Source organism: Oryctolagus cuniculus, chromosome 20, assembly GCF_051225735.1.
Source record: "Oryctolagus cuniculus isolate XC-2025 breed Fujian yellow rabbit chromosome 20, ASM5122573v1, whole genome shotgun sequence".
Lineage (NCBI taxonomy): Eukaryota > Metazoa > Chordata > Mammalia > Lagomorpha > Leporidae > Oryctolagus > Oryctolagus cuniculus.
Window position 1 is genome coordinate 24,079,027 of NC_142886.1, and position 18,133 is coordinate 24,097,159.

At 42.7% G+C, this 18,133-nt stretch overlaps 1 protein-coding gene across 50 annotated transcripts in view; it reads right to left on the minus strand.

Annotated features, from left to right (window-relative positions):
- NUMB (NUMB endocytic adaptor protein) overlaps positions 1-18,133 on the minus strand; it is a 175,336-nt gene that overhangs the window by 140,985 nt on the left and 16,218 nt on the right. For 40 of the 50 annotated variants that reach the window (XM_089322316.1, XM_070065238.2, XM_070065207.2 and 37 more), the window contains exon 2: positions 596-727. Coding sequence is in view for 6 of the 50 variants with exons in the window: in XM_089322309.1 (XP_089178435.1) it covers positions 596-727; positions 8,414-8,416 (135 nt within the window). In the remaining 44 variants the exon portion in view is untranslated. Of the gene's footprint in view, positions 1-595; positions 728-8,413; positions 8,664-18,133 lie in introns of all 50 variants that reach the window. The other 10 variants (XM_089322309.1, XM_089322308.1, XM_089322307.1 and 7 more) reach the window with 1 other exon arrangement.

Genomic DNA, 18,133 nt, shown 5'->3' on the forward strand with positions numbered 1-18,133 from the left:
TATAATACAAGCTCATAAGTACAATTTGGAAGGGCAGGCCTTTGGTGTAGTGTTTAAGTCACTGTTTGGGACATCTGCATCCCATACCAGAGTGCCATGCTACAGTCCTGGCTTTTGATCTAGCTTCTCACTAATGTGTATCCCAAGAGGCAGCAGGTGATGGCTTAAGTACCTGGGTCCCCTCCACCCATGAGGGAAGATCCAAATGGAGTTCTGGACTCCTGGTTTTGGCCTGGCACAGTCCAGGATGTGGCATTCCTTTGGAGAGAGAACTAGCAAATGGTAGATCTCTATCTCTGTTTCTCTGCCTTTCATATAAAATGAAGATATATAGATATATAAAATTTGGAAAATGCACAAAAAAGAAAAATTTTATTACTCAAAGTTTCACCCGCGTTAACATTTTGACACATCTTTTATGATCAAGAAAAATGTTTTGCCCACCCACATAAGATTCCAAATGTTTTGTTTTTTAACAAAGATAGAAGCTTAAATTTTTAGGAGCAGTTAACTGTTTGCATCTAACTGGAAATAGGAAAAAAGAATATTAGCAGTTAACCCTCTTTTCTTATCCTCAACTATCTATTTCGCTTACCTGTCCTAAGTGAAGCGTCTGATGATTGCTGGCCCACCAATATTCCAATCTAAGGATCTGGGTTAAGTTCTTGGGTTGTGACAGCAGCTGCACTGGCACTCTTCCCTGGAAGAAGTTGCTGAAGCTCCAAATCTGAAATGTATAAGGAATGAAAAATCCTAAATATAGGCACCAAGATACACAGAAGTGAGTACACAAGTTTCACTAAAAAAGGAATTAAGACAATGTGGATTCTAGTCCCAGCTCTACTTTCTTAAGAGCTATAATATCCCTCACAAATTCTGTGTCTACATTTAATAATGTGATGAAGATTAGGGGGACAGGATCAAAATTTGGGGCTGGGAGTCTAGGTTCCACACTCTATCATTCTGCCTTGCTGGAAGAACTTGGATATGTATCTGTGATCACTTTCTCATCTCTAAAAGGAGAGGACTGAATTAGATAGTGGTTCCTGAAATCTAATCCCTGAACAGGTGCTAACCATGACCAAAATACATTTGTAGTTACCAATTGTGCTTACCGTGAGATTGTCCTTCCTACTTTTGTGGTAATAAAATAGCATCTTTTGTGAGATAATGTGCTAAAACACAGAAGTTGGGTTTTTTTCTTTAAGATTTATTATTTTGGGGGGTTGGCACTATGGCAGAGTGAGTTATGGGTGCAGGTTCTAGTCCTGGCTGCTCCTCTTCCCATCCAGCACCCTGAAAGGCAGTTAGAGAGAGCAGGAAAGACAGAGAGGGAGGGGGAGGGGGGGGAAGGGGAAGAAGATCACCCATCTGCTGGTTCACTCCCCAAATGGCCACAAGAGATGCCAGCAGTGCAGGCCATGGCTTTAACCCACTGTGCCACTGCACCAGCCTCCAGGCATTTTTCCTAATAAGATATATATTAATACTTGATCACTGTTAGTTATTATACTACAAGCTTGGATTATAAAATGGAACAGATTAGGTTCTAACCTCAGCTACTAAGAAGTTAGTGGAGAAAGGCATCATTGAATTTTATATTGTTTTAAGTAAATAAGTAAATATAGTGTTGTTAACTCTGCTTTTGCGCTAGATCATTATTAAAATGATGAATTTTTTTTTTGACAGGCAGAGTGAGACAGTGAGAGACAGAGAAAGGTCTTCCTTTTTCTGTTGGTTCACTCCCCAAGTGGCCGCTACAGCCGGCGCACTGCAGCTGGTGCGCTGCGCCAATCTGAAGCCAGGAGCCAGGTGCTTCCTCCTGGTCTCCCACATGGGTGCAGGGCCCAAGCACTTGGGCCATCCTCTACTGCCCTCCCGGGCCACAGCAGAGAGCTGGACTGGAAGAGGAGCAACCGGGACTAGAACCCGGGGTGCCGGTGCCGCAGGCGGAGGATTAGCCTAGTGAGCCCCAGTGCTAGCCAAAATGATGAATATTTAATTTGCCATCTGGAAGGTGTAGAATTTCAACTTTTTGGTAGATTGGCCTTTTTAAAAAATTTCTTTTCAAGATTTATTTATTTGAAAGGCAATTATAGGGGCCGGTGCTGTTGCGTAGCTGGTGAAGACACCACCTGCAGTGCCAGCATCCCATATGGGTGAAAATGAGTCCCGGCTGCTCGTTGCTCATTCTGATCCAGCTCTCTGCTGTGGCCTGGGAAAGCAGTAGAAGATGGCCCAAGTCCTTGGGTCCCTGCACCCACGTGGAAAACCCAGAAAAAGCTCCTGGCTCCTGGCTTCAGATTGACACAGCTCCAGCCGTTGCAGCCATCTGGGGAGTGAACCAGCGGATTGAAGATCTCTCTCTCTACTTCTCCTTCTCTCTCTGTGTAACTCTTTTACAGATAAAAAAGAAAGGCAATGATATATAGAGAGGGACACAGAGAGAGATACTCTGGCCTCTGGTTCATTTCCCAAATGGCTGTGATGACTAATGTCTGCAATCATTCCTGTTTTACAAATAAGCAAATAAGGAAATCAGAGTTTAAAGAGGTTGAGTAACTCCAACTTCAAAACTCCTCCTATATTTTAATATTTTAAAACTTATACCATTCTTCTTCCCATATATGTCATTAGGTTCATAGCCTGTATTAGGAGATTTTCCCCTTTTTATTGTTTTTGAGGTTTATGTCTATTTGCCTATTAGACTGAGAGCTTTTTTTTTTTTTAAGAGCAGGGACCAATCTTACTTATTTTGTGGACCCTCTGCCACCAGTAGAATACCTGTCACATATTAGGTAACTAATAAATACTAGTTGAATAGTGAGTGAGTATGTAGAATTTTAGAAGTAGAAGGAATTTTAGAACTCATGTAAATGATAGATACTAAAATTTCTAAAAAGAATTTAGGTTGCTTACTCTAGGATTAAAGGTTTTTATTTTGATCCTATTAAGTATTTTCTGCTCTGGGTGGTAGATTCACTGCTATTGGTTTTAAAGTTTTTATTATTATTATTATTCGAAAGAGTTACAGAGAGAGGAGAGAAAGAGAGACAGAGAGAGAGGTCTTCCATCTGATGGTTCACTCCCTAATTGGCCACAATGGCCAGAGCTGCACCGATCCAAAGCCAGGAGCCTGGAGCTTCTGCCGGGTCTCCGACGCAGGTGCAGGGGCCCAAGGACTTGGGCCATCTTCCACTGCTTTCCCAGGTCATAGCAGAGGGCTGGATCGGAAGTGGAGCAGCTGAGTCTCAAACTGTCGCCCATATGGGATGCCAGCGCTTCAGGCCAAGGCGTTAACCCGCTGCGCCACAGCACTGGCCCCACTGCTACTGGTTTTATTACATGCTTTGCTATTCACACATATAGTATCAGATTCTTGAGTATGTATCAAATATCACATTAACCTGATGGGGAAACAGGAAGGAAAGCGAAAAGAGAAAAAAAGGGTAGGGAAAGAAAAGGAAAAAGGAAGGTAGGACAGACATTTATATTGTAAGACACAGGGACCTCTCATTTGTCTCTGAAAAAAACAACACAGACTTTTCCATAAATATAGGCTTTATCATGTAACCTTACTAAAATGAGTTTTCATTTGCTTTTTTGCCAAGGGCATAAGTGAAATGAAGTGCAAGTGGATAACCCACCTATCTTTAGTTTTTAAGTTAACATAATGTCTCAGGGAATATGAGAAAGAAAAGACATTTTAATAAAATAATAGACTTTAAAGATGTAAATGTTCAAACATAAACATCTGAGAATTCATATTATTAAGGAAATGGACATAGTACCTATACACAGAATCATCACGAATGTGACAGCTACTAATGCAGGCTGACAATGAACTGAACAGGAAAATCAGATACCATTAAGAGCACTGACACTGGTAACAGAATTTTCCAAAATAGTGAACTACTCTTGGTGAAGGCCTGAACAAAGAACAGTTTGCCCTTGTTTACTCTGTAGTTGCATTCCTGGAAAATTCAGTGTTTATTAAAACCATGTTAAAAAAAAAGACATTAAAAACAACCCTTCGTGTTCAACTATAAACAGCATTTAGTTCAGATAAGTATAAACAAATTTTTTACCTCCAAAAAGATCTGCAAAAATATTTGAAAAATCATGCTTTGTGGGATGTATGGCATTCCTAGAACTGTCTCATGCTTTGTGGGATATATGGCATTCCTAGCTCCTGCTCAAAGAATGCAACAGTTGTGCCCACCCTACCCTACGATTATGGCAACCAGATGTGTACTCTCAAAGATCCAAATATCTCACAGCAAAAGAACTCTCTCATTGAGAACCAGAGCCTTCAAGAAAGGTTGGGTTCCACTGAAGCCTCCAGACTTTGTTTTCATTGACACCATAAAGCTAAATGTAATGATAAAAAAGCCTAATGAATTTCTAACTTTAGCAAAAAGAGGAATACTGATGAAGTGAAGAAATTTATTAATGAAGAATCATAAAGACAGATATTAAGATATTCACCCTAAATGAAAATGATAAACGAAACCAAAAGTTGGCAGTTTTTTCACCTATTCAATGGCAATCTTTGAAGACAGTGCTATTTTGCTAAAATACAACAAATGTCAGAATTCAGAAACACAGTTAAACTCAAAGAGTATGTTGTAGTTTACACAAAGCATTTTTATTTAATGTTAATCTTTATAGCAATCCTGAAACAGGCACCACTCAGATTACTTATAAAGAGAACAATCTCAAAAGATAAAAATCACAAAGCTAGTAGATGAAAAGAGGCAGGATGACTTCAAGTCCTGATTTCAAATCCTATATTCTTTCCATCACACTGTACTGCTTCACAAAGATCCAGTATGGCAAGAAAAAAGGAAACTCATCAGTCTGTACAATGGAAGTATTAATAGCAAAAGATCAATATAAATCCTTCTTGATCTATTTTATGTAAACAGTTAATAAATGTAGTACAATCCTATCTCAGTATAAGAAAATTTTAAATGTTAGCACTGTCATGTCTCATGCTGAAAAAAAGAAAAAAAAAAATATGGCCGGCGCCGTGGCTCAATAGGCTAATCCTCCGCCTGCGGCGCGGGCACACCGGGTTCTAGTCCCGGTCGGGGCGCCGGATTCTGTCCCAGTTGCCCCTCTTCCAGGCCAGCTCTCTGCTGTGGCCCGGGAGTGCCGTGGAGGATGGCCCAAGTCCTTGGGCCCTGCACCTTATGGGAGACCAGGAAAAGCACCTGGCTCCTGGCTCCTGCCATTGGATCAACGCGGTGCGCCGGCCGCAGCGCGCCAGCCGCGGCGGCCATTGGAGGGTGAACCAACGGCAAAAGGAAGACCTTTCTCTCTGTCTCTCTCTCTCACTGTCCACTCTGCCTGTCAAAAAATAAATAAATAAATAAATAAATGTAGTACAATCCTATCTCAGTATAAGAAAATTTTAAATGTTAGCACTGTCATGTCTCATGCTGAAAAAAAAGAAAAAAAATATGGCCGGCGCCGTGGCTCAATAGGCTAATCCTCCGCCTGCGGCGCCAGCACCCTGGGGTTCTAGTCCCGGTCGGGGCGCCAGATTCTGTCCCAGTTGCTCCTCTTCCAGGCCAGCTCTCTGCTATGGCCCGGGAGTACAGTGGAGGATGGCCCAAGTCCTTGGGACCTGCACCCCATGGGAGACCAGGATAAGTACCTGGCTCCTGCCATCGGATCAGCATGGTGCACCGGCCGCAGCGTGCCTGCTGCAGCGGCCATTGGAGGGTGAACCAACAGCAAAGGAAGACCTTTCTCTCTGTCTCTCTCTCTCACTGTCCACTCTGCCTGTCCAAAAAGAAAAAGTGAAAAGAAAAAAAATCTGAAAAAGAAAAAAGTAAAATTTTAGGAGTAACCATGACAGTGTTTAATTACTATCTAATACCTGCTTATGAATCAGAATCATAACAAATCTTCTATGTAATCAAACATTCCAGAATACCACTATAGATTTTGATAAAGATTAAAAGTCTTTTTTAAAACCTTTCATTTGGGGTTGGCGTTGTGACATAACACATTGAGCTGCTGTCTGCAACGCTGGCATCCCATATGGGTGCTTGTTCTAGTTTTGGCTGCTCCACTTAGGATCCAGCTCCCTGCTAATGCACCTGAGAGAGCAGCAGAGGATGGTTCAATTGCTTGGGCCCCTGCACCCACGTGGGAGATGCAGATGAAGCTCCTGGCTTCAGCCCAGCTCAACCCTGGCCATTGTGGCTGTCTGGGGAGTGAACCAGCAGATGGAAGACCTCTCTCTCTTCTGCTCTTTCTCTGTAACTCTGCCTTTCAAATAAATAAAATAAATCTTTAAAAAAAAAAAAAACACCTTTCCTTTTGGGGATAAGTACATAATCATTAAGAACTTTACTGGGGTGGGTGTTTGGCACAACAGTTAGGTAACCGCTTAGGATGCCTACATCCCTTATCAGAGTCCCTAGTTTGAGTCACAGCTACTGTGCTTCAAAAATCCTGCTTCCTGCCAATGTGCACCCAGGGCAGAAGATGACAACTCAAGTACTTGGGACCCTGCCAAACACAGGAGAGGAGGATGGAGTTTTGGGCTCCTAGCTTTGGCCTGGCCCAACCCTGCTGTTGCAGGCATCTGGGAACTAAACTAGAAAATGGAGGATCTTTGTCTTTTTGCCTTTCAAATAAAATACTTTTCTAAAAGAAATTTATAAAATCTGAGCTTAGCCAAAGTGCCTCTAATATAGTCACTTATATCAGTCCTCTCAGAAACACCATTATCTGAGAATAAATACATGATGGGATGACATTTTTTAATTAGTTTGTATTTGTGATTGGTAGATTAACTTCAAATTTAATTTGTGCACCTTATATAAATAAAAAGATTTACCTAAAATAAAGAAAAATTTAAATTGTACCATGTTTCTTACTTGATAAAACTTTCAAGGTTCTAAGCACCTATATGTTTACAATATAAGAAAAAATAAAAGCAAAGACATACTTAGAGCTTGATGTAAGAGGAAAAAATAAGCAGTATATCTTATTATTTCAGCTGACGAAATAAGTAAAGTCATTTGTCAGCAAGCCTAATTCTCTTAGACACATCACCCAAGAGTAGAATATTATTCTCAGGCTTTCCTAAGTAAACAGTAGTCTAACTCATTCTTTCTCTAACTCAAACCCAAAATCCAAGATGAAAGAATAGATATTTCTAGTATCAAAAAAAAACTTTTTGAAAAATTATGCTTTGAAATTCATGAGTAAAGTTTAACCAACTAAAATGAGGACTAGCTTTAGGAGTTACAATATACAATCATGTTAGTCATAAATGAAACCTCACAAACTGGAAGTTCAGCCCATATTTTATTCCTCTTTTCTGTTTCTGTTTCTCTTTCCCCCAGAAAACCTTTACCTCATTCACAACTATGATGGTCTAGAGCCACATCTCTCCCTCAAGCAACATTTCATTTTCTCCCTCGTGCATACTATTATCTCTTTTTCCTGACTTAAAATTCACTCCAGGGGCTGGTGCTGTGGTGTGGTAAGTTAAACATCTGCCTGCAGTGCCTGCATCCCATTTGGGCACAGGTTCAAGTCCTGGCTGCTCCACTTCCAACCCAACTCCCTGCTGATGGCCTGGGAAAGCAGTAGATGTCCCAAGTACTTGGGCCCCTAAATGCATATGGAAGTCTAAGAAAAAGTTCCTGGCTCCTGGCCTCAGATCGGCCCAGCTTCGGCCACTGTGGCCATTTGGGGAGTGAAACAGCAGATGGAAGATCTCTATCTCTCTGTAACTATTCCTCTCAAGTAAATAAATACATCTTTAAAAAGAAAAAATTCACTCCAACTTCTATAATGTTGCTACTATGACATCTGTCACACTACACTGACTTTAATGATTACTAATTAATGTAAAGCATATGCAAAAGAGCTGAAAAAATTGCCAATACTTGAGTATTTCTAAAAAGCTACTATAGGGAGCCGCAATGTGGCATAGTAGGTTAAGCCATCACTTTGAAGGCCCACATTCCAGCCCATATCCCATTTTGGAGTGCCTGGAATGACGTCCCACCTCCTTTCAACCCAGCTTCCTGCTAACCCATATGGGAAGCAACAGATTTTGGAGCAACTAGTTGATTGCCCACCATCCAGAGGGGAGACCTGGATGGAGTTCCTAGCTCCTCACTTCAGCCGGGCCAGTACTAGTTGTCGCAGGATTTGGGGACTGAACTAGCAGATGGAAGCTCTCTCTTCGTCTTTTTCTGTCATTCTTTCAAGTATATAAAAACAAATATTTGGAAGAAAAAAAAAGCTACAGTAAAAATAAATAACAAAGCACTCTAATACTATGTAATATTGAAAAAAAAACCTGCAATTCATGAAAACTTCCAATTTGGGGCAGGTATTTGGCATAATGGTTAAGATAAGACTTAGGACACCTGCATACCATACTGGAGTGCCTGGTTCAAGTCCCAGATCCTCTGCTTCTGATCCAGCTTCCTGGTGGTCATCCTAGGAGTTAGCAGGTGATGGCTTGAGTATTTGGGCTCTTGCCACCCAGACGGGAGAATCAGACTGGGTTCTGGGCTCATGGCTTCAGCCTGGCCCAATGCTGGCTATTGAGAGCATTTGGGGAGTGAATCAGCAGATGGAAATCTGTCTTTCAAAAATAAGTAAAAATAAAAAGGCTCCAGGCTCTAAAAAAAAAAAAAAAAAAAACCTGATGAGAAACTGTAGCTTTAAAACATTAAAGAGGTTTCTAGTCAAGATAGTGCAATAAAGGCCAAAATAATAATTATATGCAAGGGATGGGAAGGGGTACGTGTTGCTATGCAGAGTATTAATATGCCACTTGGAAACCTGAATCCCATGTAGGAATGGCAATTTCTTGGCTATTCCTTTTTTTTTTTTTTTTTTTTGACAGGCAGAGTTAGAGAGAGAGAGAGAGTCAGAGAGAAAGGTCTTCCTTCCATTGGTTCACTCCCCAAATGGCTGCTACGGCCAGCGTGCTGCGCCAATCTGAAGCCAGAGCCAGGTGCTTCCTCCTGGTCTCCCATGCGGGTGCAGGGCCCAAGGACGTGGGCCATCCTCCACTGCCTTCCTGGGCCACAGCAGAGAGCTGGACTGGAACAGGAGCAACCGGGGCAGAATCCGGCGCACAACCAGAACTAGAACCCAGGGTGTTGGCGCCTCAGACAGAGGATTAGCCTAGTGAGCCGTGGCGCCAGCTATTCCACTTTCGATCCAGCTTTCTGCTAAGGCATCCTGGGAGATGGCAGATGATGCCTCAAGTGTTTGGGAGTCTGCCCCCATGTGGGAGACTTGGATGGAGTTCCAGTCTCCTGGCTTTAGCCTGGACCAGCCCTGGCTGCTGCAGGCATTTGCAGAGTGAACTAGTGAATAGAAAACTCTGTCTCTGATACTCAGCCTTTCAAACAGATGAAAATAAATCTTTAAATACACACACACAAACACACACACACACACATATATGCAAGAGTAAGTCCAAAAGTTCATGGAAAATGGAATTGAAGTTTATTTTGGGGGTCGGCACTGTGGTGTAGTGGGTAAAGCCACCACCTGTAGTGGTGGTACTGATTTGAGTCCTGGCTGCTCCATTTCCAATCCAGCTCTCTGCCATGTCCTGGGAAAGCAGAAGATGGCCCAAGTCCTTTGGCTCCTGCATCCGCATGATACACTAGAAAGAAGCTCTAGGCTCCTAGCTTCGGATAGGCCCAGCTCCAGCCATCATTGCCACTTGGGAACTGAACCAGCAGATGGAAGACCTCTCTCACTTGCTTGCTCTTTCTGCCCCTGCCTCACTGTAACTCTGCCTTTCACTTAAATAAGTCTTTAAAAAAAAAGTTTATTTTGGTGCAAATTTTAAAACACATGCATAGTTTTTTCATAATAAAATATGTATTTCTGGTAAAGAGAGCACAATTATAAATATATCAAATATATAAATAAGAGGCACACATTTAGTCTAGTGGTTAAGATGCCCACACCCATATCAGAGTGTCTGGGTTCATTTCTTACCTCTGGTTCCTGATTCCAGTTAATGCAATTATGATAGCTCAAGTAATTAAGTTCCTGTCCCAGTATGGAGAAACCTGGATTGAGTTCTCAGTTCCTAGTTCCAGCCCCAGCACAGCTCTGACCACTATGGGCATTTGGGGAGTTAAACAACAAATGGGATTTCTCTGTGTGTCTTTCTGCCTCTCAAATAATTTAAATATAAATATGTTTAAATATATATATACACATACATACATATATAATGAATAGCTGCCTATACAAATAATATAAATATCTCTTTGGCAGTGATAGAAAACATGTGCAAAGTACTAAGGGGAGGCAGGTGCTGTTGCTCACTTGGCTAATCCTCCACCTGCGGCGCCGGCACACCAGGTTCTAGTCCCGGTCGGGGCGCCGGATTCTGTCCCGGTTGCCCCTCTTCCAGTCCAGCTCTCTACTGTGGCCTGGGAGGGCAGTGGAGGATGGCCCAAGTGCTTGGGCCCTGCACCTTATGGGAGACCAGGAGAAGCACCTGGCTCCTGGCTTCGGATCAGCGCAGCGCGCCGGCTATAGCAGCCATTTGCGGGGTGAACCAATGGAAGGAAGACCTTTCTCTCAGTCTCTAACTCTGCCTGTCAAAAAAAAAAAAAAAAAAAAATAGTAGTAAGGGGAGGTCGAATCAGGGCCTTAAAGAAACAGGTAGTAGCAACTGCGAATTTGGCTTTCTTGGGAACAGAGACTAAAAATGCCCCATATAAAACAGGGAACTACCAGAGCTAGGGCCAGGAAGGAAGGCTGAAAACAATTTGCCAACTCTGCCTGGGGCTATGGCTTATAGACACTCCTAGGAAGTCTGCAGGACAAACAGCTTCAAAACGGAAGCACCCGCTCGCCTCACAATAGAACCCACAATAGAACCGACAATATGTATAGTCCATAATATAACCAACATCTCTGAAAAGCAAGAACTCTTAGCCTAGTTCTAGAATTGGGGTCCAGAGGCAACTATGAAAGTAGTATACAAGGAGGAATGAACACAAAGGACAGTAAAAATTGTGGAGCCTCAAGAATCGAAGATAGTTAATAAGCTGTTACTATATGACATCCCTTTCTCCATTTCCTGATTGTATGACTGTTTCTGGTATTCCTTCCTATCTCTGGATATTTATAAGATAAGTCTTATCATTTAAGGTAATCAGAAAGAATCTAATAAAAGACTTAAACTTTATCTTCCCCAAAAACCAACAATCATGATAATCTGAAATGATTATTTTCTAAAACACAACAACAAAGCCATGAAAACCAATTTCTAATTGGTGACCTTTGATGACTATAAAATTAACCATGCAGATTTCCCACAGCTAAAGTGTCTATATAGAGACGAGAACCATGGCCTAATGCCTTAGGCCAGACCTTCGACACTGGTATTCCATATGGGCTCCAGTCTGAGTCCTGGCTGCTCTGCTTCTGAACCAGCTGCCCACTAATGTGCCTGGAAAAGCAGCAGATGGCCTAAGTGCCTGGGCCTCTTGCACCCATGTAGGAAACCTGGATGGAATTCCAGGCTCCTGGCTTTAGCCTGGCCCAGCGGGGGAGACATGGAGAGTAAACCAGAGGATGGAAGATCTCTGTTTCTCCCACTCTCCCTGTCACTGCCTTTCAAATAAATAAATAAAAAATCTTAAAAAATTGTCTATATAACTATGTCTATGTGACCATGTCTATGCAAACTTAAGCAACATAGATCTCTCAAATTCAGCCCTCTTATTATCAACCAGACATAGGATTTTACTACCACAAGGAAGGGAGTGGATTCTAGTTTTAGGATGACACAATTGAAAGGTTCTGAAAAGTAATTAAAAATAGTCCCTAGAAAGAATAACTTAAATAAATAAAAAGTACATTTAGGTAAAACAGAAGTCAAATTAGTAATGTATCACTTCAATTCTATATGAACCTCTGCCATTAGCTATACTACTTTAGCTATCTAGGCTTCAGGTTCTTTATAAGATAAACTTGGGGCCCAGTGCTGTGGCATAGAGGATCAAACCCCTGCCTGTGACACCAGATTGCAATAGGTCCCAACTGCTCCACTTCCAATCCAGCTCCCTGCTCATGTGCCTGGGAAGGCAGCAGAAAAGGCCCTAGTGCTTGGGCCCCTACCACCCAGGTGGGAAATCTGGATGTTGTTCCAGGCTCCTGACTTTAACATGGCCTAGCCCCAGCTGTTGTGGCCACCTGGGGAGTAGACAAAAGGTCTGTCTCTCTCTCTCTACAGAAGGTCGGTCTCTCTTCCCACCCCTACGCCTCTCCCTGAAACTCTTTAACTTAAATTAATTCTAAAAGAAATAAATAACTAAAGATACTTTATAAGGTCTCTCAGGCTCTTCTAACAACCCCTTCCCCCCCCCTTTTTTTTATTTATTTGACAGGCAGAGTAACAGTGAGAGGGAGAGACAGAGAGAAAGTTCTTCCTCCCACTGGTTCACTCCCCAAATGGCCGCACAGGCCAGAGCTAGGCCGATCCAAAGCCAGGAGCCTCTTCCGGGTCTCCCACATGGGTGCAGAGACCCAAGCACCGAGGCCATCCTCCGCTACTTTCCCAGGCCACAGTAGAGAGCTGGATGGGAGAGGAGCAGCTAGAACTAGAACCTGCGCCCATATGGGATACCAGCACCACAGGTGGAGGATTAACCCACTGCACCACAGCACCAGCCCCAACAACCCTCTAAATATGACAGAAATGTTTTCTAAATATAAATATATTCAGAATTTACATGTTTTCAAGAGCTTCAAAGAACTTTACCAGTGCTAATGATGCCATTCCACCACTCTCTCTTCCTCAAAAAGTCAGATTTTAAAACAAAACATTTAGGGAAATTTTCTACTTTTGAAACTTTTTTTATAAATTATGTATTTATTTGAGAGGCAGAAAGGTACAAGAGAGAGCTGGAATCAGGACCGGAATCAGATACTGAATCCAGGTAGTCTAATATAGAACACAAGCATTCTTTAACAGAATCTTAAGTGTGAGGTCAGATGAACACCCCCAAATTACTTTTTAATGTGGTACTATAGATTAGAACTTTAGGGGGCAGGTATTATTATTTTTAAAAAGATTTATTCATCTATTTGAGAGGCAGAGTTACAGAGAGAGAAGGGGAAGAGACAGAAAGAGAAGTCTTCTATCCGCTGGTTCACTCCCTAAATGACCACAACTGCCACAGCTAGGCCAATCCAAAGCCAGGAGCCAGGAGCTTGTTCTGGGTCTACCATGTTGGTGCAGGGGTGCAAAGACTTGGGTCATCTTCCACTGCTTTCCCAGGCCATCAGTAGGGAGCTGGATTGGAAGTGGAACAGCCAGGACTCAAAATGGTGCCCATATGAGATGCCAACACTGCAGATGGAGGCTTAACCTACTATGCCACAGTGCTGGCCACTAGAGGGGAAGGTATTACAGCAGGTAAGTTACTGCCTGGGATGCCCATATCCCTATCAGATAGCACGTTCTAGTCCTGGCTCCTCCACTTCCAATCCAGCTTCCTACTATTAATGCATCCTGGGAGGCACAGATGATGGCTCAAGTGTTGGGTCATTTCCAGCTTTTGGCAATTATGACAAAAGCGTATAAGTTTTTATGTGACTATAAGTTTTCATTTCACTTGAGTAAATTCCTAGGAGCTGAACTACTGGATCAGTATGGTGAGTTTGTATTTAACTGTATATGAAAATGTACCAAACTGTTTTTCCAAAGAGGCTGAACAGACAACGATTAAGTTTAAAATAGTTTTAAGAAAAAATAAGATTAAATCTGAAGTCACAAATTTCACAGAAAAATCCTAAGTACATCCAGATATTTATAAGAAATTATTTTTCTGTGTCCTATATATAGAAAGTATGAAGTTAACTAACAAAGGAAGTTGATTTGACTTGATAAATATTTATAGTTACCAAAGATTTTTAAAAAGACTTTAAAATGTCATATTTGAAATCACATTTGTAAGTTCTATATGTCACTAACTGCATGTGTGGGTGTGTTTCAATGTATTTGGCTAGATTGTAGGTTTAAATTTTCTATTTAGAATGGAAGATTCCTAGTGTTTGAGTCTGCACAAATTATTTTGTTTGTTTTTAACATAAATGAGAAGGAAGGAGAGATGAAAGACATGTGTTAGTAAAAGCTTCAACCCTTCCAACTCACCTGTATGACTGAGCCCTTAGAAATAATTCTTAGTTCTTAATGAGACCACTAACTCCTAAAATACTCCACTTTTTCCCTATCATTCTCCTACTTTCATCATCTTTATCCATCTTAAAATGCACACTTTATCAATATAAGCACTCATGCTGGTTCAAATCTCAGCTGATTCCAGCTTCTTACTAATGGCATAAGCAGCTGGGCCCAAGCCTTCACATTAGAGATCTGGAGTCAGTTCCTGGATTCAGCCTGGTCCAGCCCTGGCTGTTGCAGGCATGTGCGGAGTGGAAGGTCTCTCTCTCTACCTTCCAAATAAATAAAAATAAAATAAACAAAATTAAACACATACACACACTCCTCTCTCCCCCATGTCTTTCCCCTTCATACTCTCCTGGAAAAAATGCAGGAAAACCTTCTTCTGTGACTGTAATGGAGCAGTGAAACACTAGAGAAAAATCGTACTCAGGCAGATTGGTTATCATAAATTCACAATCTCAGTCACAGCAATACTACCTTACAAGTGTCCTATAGTGATACTATTTCTTCAATTCTTAAACATTTCATGGCTCCTTCCTCTCATTTCTGTGATGGTCAACTGGGTGCCTGGCAATAAGGAAGCCCCTAATGAAAATCTGCAGCAATAAGGAAACCACTAATGATGGAAAAGTTCTTAGCAACCTGCCTCAGATATATATCTCCCAGATGATAATCCACACTGCAGCAGTAGTCAGCTTCCAGCTGGCCTGCTCTCCTGTTGCTCCCTTACAGTGTATAAATATAATTCTGCTCACTTTGTCTGACTGCTGGTGAATTCCTTCACCACTCACCGCAGTCACTTCCTACAACTTCTACCCCTTTTATCTTAAGATTCTTTCATCAAGAAAATAGCAATCAGGGGCTAGTGTCATGATGCAACAGGTTAAGCAGCATCTCATACTGGAATACCAGTTCAAGTTCTGGCTTCTCCACTTCTGTTCCACATCCCTGTTAAAATGTGCCTGAGAAAACAGGAGAAGATGGTCCAAGTACTTGGGCCCCTGTCACCCACATAAGAGACCTAGATGGAGTTCCTGGCTCCTTGCTTTGGCCTTGCCCAGCCCTGGCCATTGTGACCATTTGGGGAGTAAGTCAGCCAACGGAAGATACCTCTCTCTCTGTCTCTCCCCATCTCTCTATGTCACTCTGCCTTTCAAGTAAATAAAAAAACCTTAAAAAAAAAAAAATTAGCAGCCAGCACCACGGCTCACTACGCTACTCCTCCGCCTGTGACACCGGCACCCCGGGTTCTATCCCTGTTGGGGCACCAGATTCTGTCCTGGTTGCTCCTCTTCCAGTCCAGCTCTCTGCTGTGGCCCGGGAAGGCAGTGGAGGATGGCCCAAGTGCTTGGACCCTGCACCCGCATGGGAGACCAGGAGGAAGCACCTGGCTCCTGGCTTTGGACTGGCGCAGTGCGCCAGCTGTAGCAGCCACTTGGGGAGGTGAACCAACGGAAGGAAGACCTTTCTCTCTGTCTCACTCTGCCTGTCCAAAAAAAAAAAAAAAAAAAAATTAGCAATCAGATGGAAGAAGCTTCCTACTCTTTCTATAACCAAATGTATAAGCCCCTAAATAAACCAGTCATTTCTTTTCTCTTGTTTTAAAACACAGTAAGCATCTGATTATTACCAAAACTTACACTTTGTATTCTTTTTCAATTAAAGATTTCCTTCCTTGGACCAGCACTGTGGCATAGTGGGTAAAGCCTCCGCCTGCAGTGCCGGCATCCCATATGGGCACCGGTTCAATTCCCGGCTGCTCCACTTCCAATCCAGCTCTCTGCTGTGGCCTGGAAAAGCAGGAGAAGATGGCCCAAGTCTTTGGGCCCCTGCACATGCGTGGAAGACCCAGAAGAAGCTCTTAGCTTTGGATTGGCTCAGCTCTGGCCATTGTGGCCATTTGGGGAGTGAACCAGCGAATGGAAGACCTCTCTCTTTCTCTCTCTCTCTCTCCCTCTCTCCCTCTCTCCGTGTGTGTGTCTAACTTTCAAATAAATAAATCTTTAAAAAAAAAAAAAAGAGTTACACAGAGAGAGAAAGAGAGGGAGAAGGAGAGGCAAAGAGAGAGAGATAGAGAAGGGTAGGTCTTCCAGATCTTCCATCTGCTGGTTCACTCCCTAAATGGCCACAATGGCCAGAGCTGGGTTGATTCAAAGCCAAGAGCTTCTTCCAGGTCTCCACGTGGGTGCAGGGGCCCAAGGACTTGGGCCATCTTCTACTGCTTTCCCAGGCCATAGCAAAGAGCTGGATTGGAAGTGGGGCAGCCGGGACTTAAACTAACACCCATATGAGATGCCAGCACTGTAGGTGGCAGCTTTACCTGCTCCACCACAGCACCAGCACCAGCCGCTCCATTTCTGATCCAGCTCCCTGCTAATATGCCTGGGAAACCAGCAGACTGGCCAAGTACTTGGGCCCTTGTACTCATGTGGCAGATCCAAATGAAGTTGTTGGCTTTGGCCTGGCCCAGCCTTGGTCATCGCAGCTATTTGGGGAGTGAACCAGCCAATGGAAGATCTTTCTGTCTCTCCCTCTCTCTCTCTCTAAATCTCTGGCTTTTAAATAAATAAATCTTTAAAAAATTTTTCCCTCTTCTAATCCTCCACCTTGCGGCGCCGGCACACCGGGTTCTAGTCCCGGTTGGGGCGCCGGATTCTGTCCCGGTTGCCTCTCTTCCAGGCCAGCTCTCTGCTATGGCCAGGGAGTGCAGTGGAGGATGGCCCAGGTGCTTGGGCCCTGCACCCCATGGGAGACCAGGAAAAGCACCTGGCTCCTGGCTCCTGCCAGGATCAGCGCGGTGCGCCGGCTGCAGCGGCGGCCATTGGAGGGTGAACCAACGGCAAAAGGAAGACCTTTCTCTCTCTGTCTCTCTCTCTCACTGTCCACTCTGCCTGTCAAAAAAAAAAATAAATAAATAAATAAAAAAAAAAAAAAAAAAAAGATTAAAAAAAAAAAAAAATTTTTCCCTCCTTCCACTCTCCTGTACCATTAATCTTCCCTCTTCCACAGGATCATTTCCATCTTTATGTAAATATATGCTAAAAACTCCTATACTTATATTTTGAAAAATCACCCATCATTTCCCACATTCCCCTACAGTCCACCTTCTTCCCCATCTCTCAGTTTTCCTTTGTAAGTCAACTTCTCAAAAATATATCAGCTCTCACAACCTCTAATTCCTAACCTTTCATTTAACCTGCTCCAAATTGATCCAACTCTACAAATTCACTGAAACTGCCTCCTAAACACATTTAAACAGGTGACATAGTTAAAGGGACAATGAAGACTTTAACAGAGAGACTATTTACAAAGGTGTGGGCAAGATTAATAGACCCAAAAAGAGATGATATAGTGTCCAGGAATTAGCACTCTGGAAGCCAATGCTTCCCCTACACCCCAAGACTGAGGTTACTGAAAGCAGAAAAAGCTATAGTGGTAGAAAAGGGACCTTGAGGTCATAGGTAGAAGAATGCTATCTCTACCTAAACTGCAGTTGGGTAAGGAGAAAAAAGGAATAATAACCTAACCTCTTTTTCCTTCCACTATCCAATCTCCTGTCAGTAGTACTTCCACTGGTTGAATGCAACCCAAAGCCAAAGGCAAAGAAGCCTATATGATATAATTCACAGCATTTAGCTTCCTGAGAGGCACAAAGCAGGGAAAAGAGACAAAAACCAATCTGGAGGGACATAAAGAGAATAATCATCCAAAGATCATAATTTTTTTAAAGAAAAGATTTACTTACTTATTTATTCATGTATTTATTTGAAAGAGCTACAGTGAGAAGAAGAGACAGAAAGAGGGCTTCCATTGGCTAGTTCACCCCCCAGATGGCTGTACCATGAGCACTGGGCCAAGCTGAAGCTAGGAGCTTCATCCGGGTCCTCCACATGGGAGTGGGGGGCCCTTGCAAGC